The sequence below is a fragment of the Cyprinodon variegatus genome, unplaced genomic scaffold, assembly GCF_000732505.1.
Source record: "Cyprinodon variegatus isolate N-32 unplaced genomic scaffold, C_variegatus-1.0 Scaffold394, whole genome shotgun sequence".
NCBI lineage: Eukaryota > Metazoa > Chordata > Actinopteri > Cyprinodontiformes > Cyprinodontidae > Cyprinodon > Cyprinodon variegatus.
The window spans coordinates 282187-283945 of NW_015150847.1; the positions used below are offsets into that span (position 1 = coordinate 282187).

Sequence of the window (1759 nt, forward strand, 5' to 3'; positions counted from 1 at the left end):
GGTCTGTCGGTTCCGAGTCGAATCCATGGAGGTCTGTGGTTCCGAGTCGAATCCATGGAGGTCTGTGGTTCCGAGTCGAATCCATGGAGGTCTGTGGTTCCGAGTCGAATCCATGGAGGTCCGTCAGTCGGTTCCGATCCGAATCCATGGAGGTCTGTGGTTGCGATCCGAATCCATGGAGGTCCGTCGGTTCCGATCCGAATCAATGGAGGTCCGTGGTTCCGATCAGAGTCAATTGACAGCTGTTCAATTACTTATTTGCAGCTGGATCAAATAAATTAATAGTCAAAAAAATCACATCCTGTGATTTCTGGATTTTGAACCTACGATATCAAGGTCAGATGGTTTCTTAGTGGGAGAACTTAGAAAATAGCAGGAAGTTCAAATACATATTTTCTTCCCTGTACTTCAGTAAAAATGTGGGCTTTCTATACTTTGCTGCAGTAATTGTTCTTTAGACAACTTTTTCCTTCTACTCCTTAAATTTTAAGATATTCTCGTTAGTTTTGTTTAATTTAAGCTCATTTTCATTCTGGCCTGTCGGTATTTAAAACAAATAAAAACCATCCAAATAATTAGTTTCATCCAGATAATTAATTTCCTTGTGGTTGGACTCGGTGCTGCCCCATCTTGTTGCTCACCACAAACTAAAATAAATAGTTTTTTGCAGATGATGCAAAGTTAAATGTGACACTGTTACCATTAGTTATAAAACTGAGAAAATGAAGTATAAGGAAGTTATCGTCCAGAATAGTAGAAAAATGTTCCTTTAATAGGGTAGAGCAGTAAAACTTCTGGCCATAACAGTTTTCCCTGCATTACTTTTACTTTAATCCTTTAAGTAGTTTTAAAAGTGGTAATTTTACACTTTTACTGGAATATATAGTTGATCATCTAACTTCTATGAAAGTGTTTTAAACAGCTGGATTAACACTGGAGGAATAAACATGAATACCTGTGAGCCTGACCTGTTCAGCTTACAGCAGACTCTGCTTAGCATTGTGAAGTGGTGCAGCCTCTTCAGACCAAGGCTGCCTGCTGTCATTGTTCCTCTGCTGAGAGGAGAGGAGATGGAAACATTGCTGCCAAAGGGGCAACAGCTGAAAAGCTGAAATGGGCTCAGCGTCAGACTGTCCTTCGTTTTGAAAGAGCTCCCCTGGTCAGTGGGTGGACTCGTCTCTATCAGTCTCCCTGCTGTCAGCCTTTTCTCTTGGTTGTCTGAGGGGGAGAGGCCCTCAGCCTTCAGGAAAACATTTATTGTGAAATGTACCTTCAGGATCAATAGAGGTTTATGGAACTGAGTTGTTGTGGTTTTGTGTCTGACTGCAGGTTAGGGATGCTCTGCGACGACGCCGTGCCTCATGCAGACTCCATTCTGGCTGCTCTTGCAAAGCACCTGGAGGCCAGACTCTCCTTTGGTGAGTTCACCCGCTTTGGGTCAGAGCAGAGGAACAGAGGCGGTACTGCTGCTATAGCCTTAGATTGCTGGAGGACATAGGGACTCCTTTTTCATCATTCTGCTTCATTCTATCTCTATTCTCCCACTCTGCGGAATCTGTTAGTTCAATCTCTAACGTTCTGCTCTCTCTGCTTTTTCTCATAGTAGCTTCATCTGGTCTGTTCCTGTTTGGCTGTGACACCATAACAAAGTGAAATATCAGCTGTTCTGCTTCCATCAACACCTTAGTGACTAACTGGATGTGCTCTCTTCATCCTCTGGCATGGGAGCTGGCTCTGAGCTTGTCTGTCTGGCTGTGTG

The 1759-nt window shown here is 43.4% G+C and overlaps 1 protein-coding gene across 1 annotated transcript in view; it reads left to right on the top strand.

Annotated features, from left to right (window-relative positions):
* aass (aminoadipate-semialdehyde synthase) overlaps window positions 1–1759 on the top strand; it is a 34019-nt gene that overhangs the window by 30874 nt on the left and 1386 nt on the right. The window contains exon 20 of the mRNA XM_015387442.1: window positions 1330–1418. Within this exon, the coding sequence (XP_015242928.1) occupies window positions 1330–1418 (89 nt within the window). The remainder of the gene's footprint in view (window positions 1–1329; window positions 1419–1759) is intronic.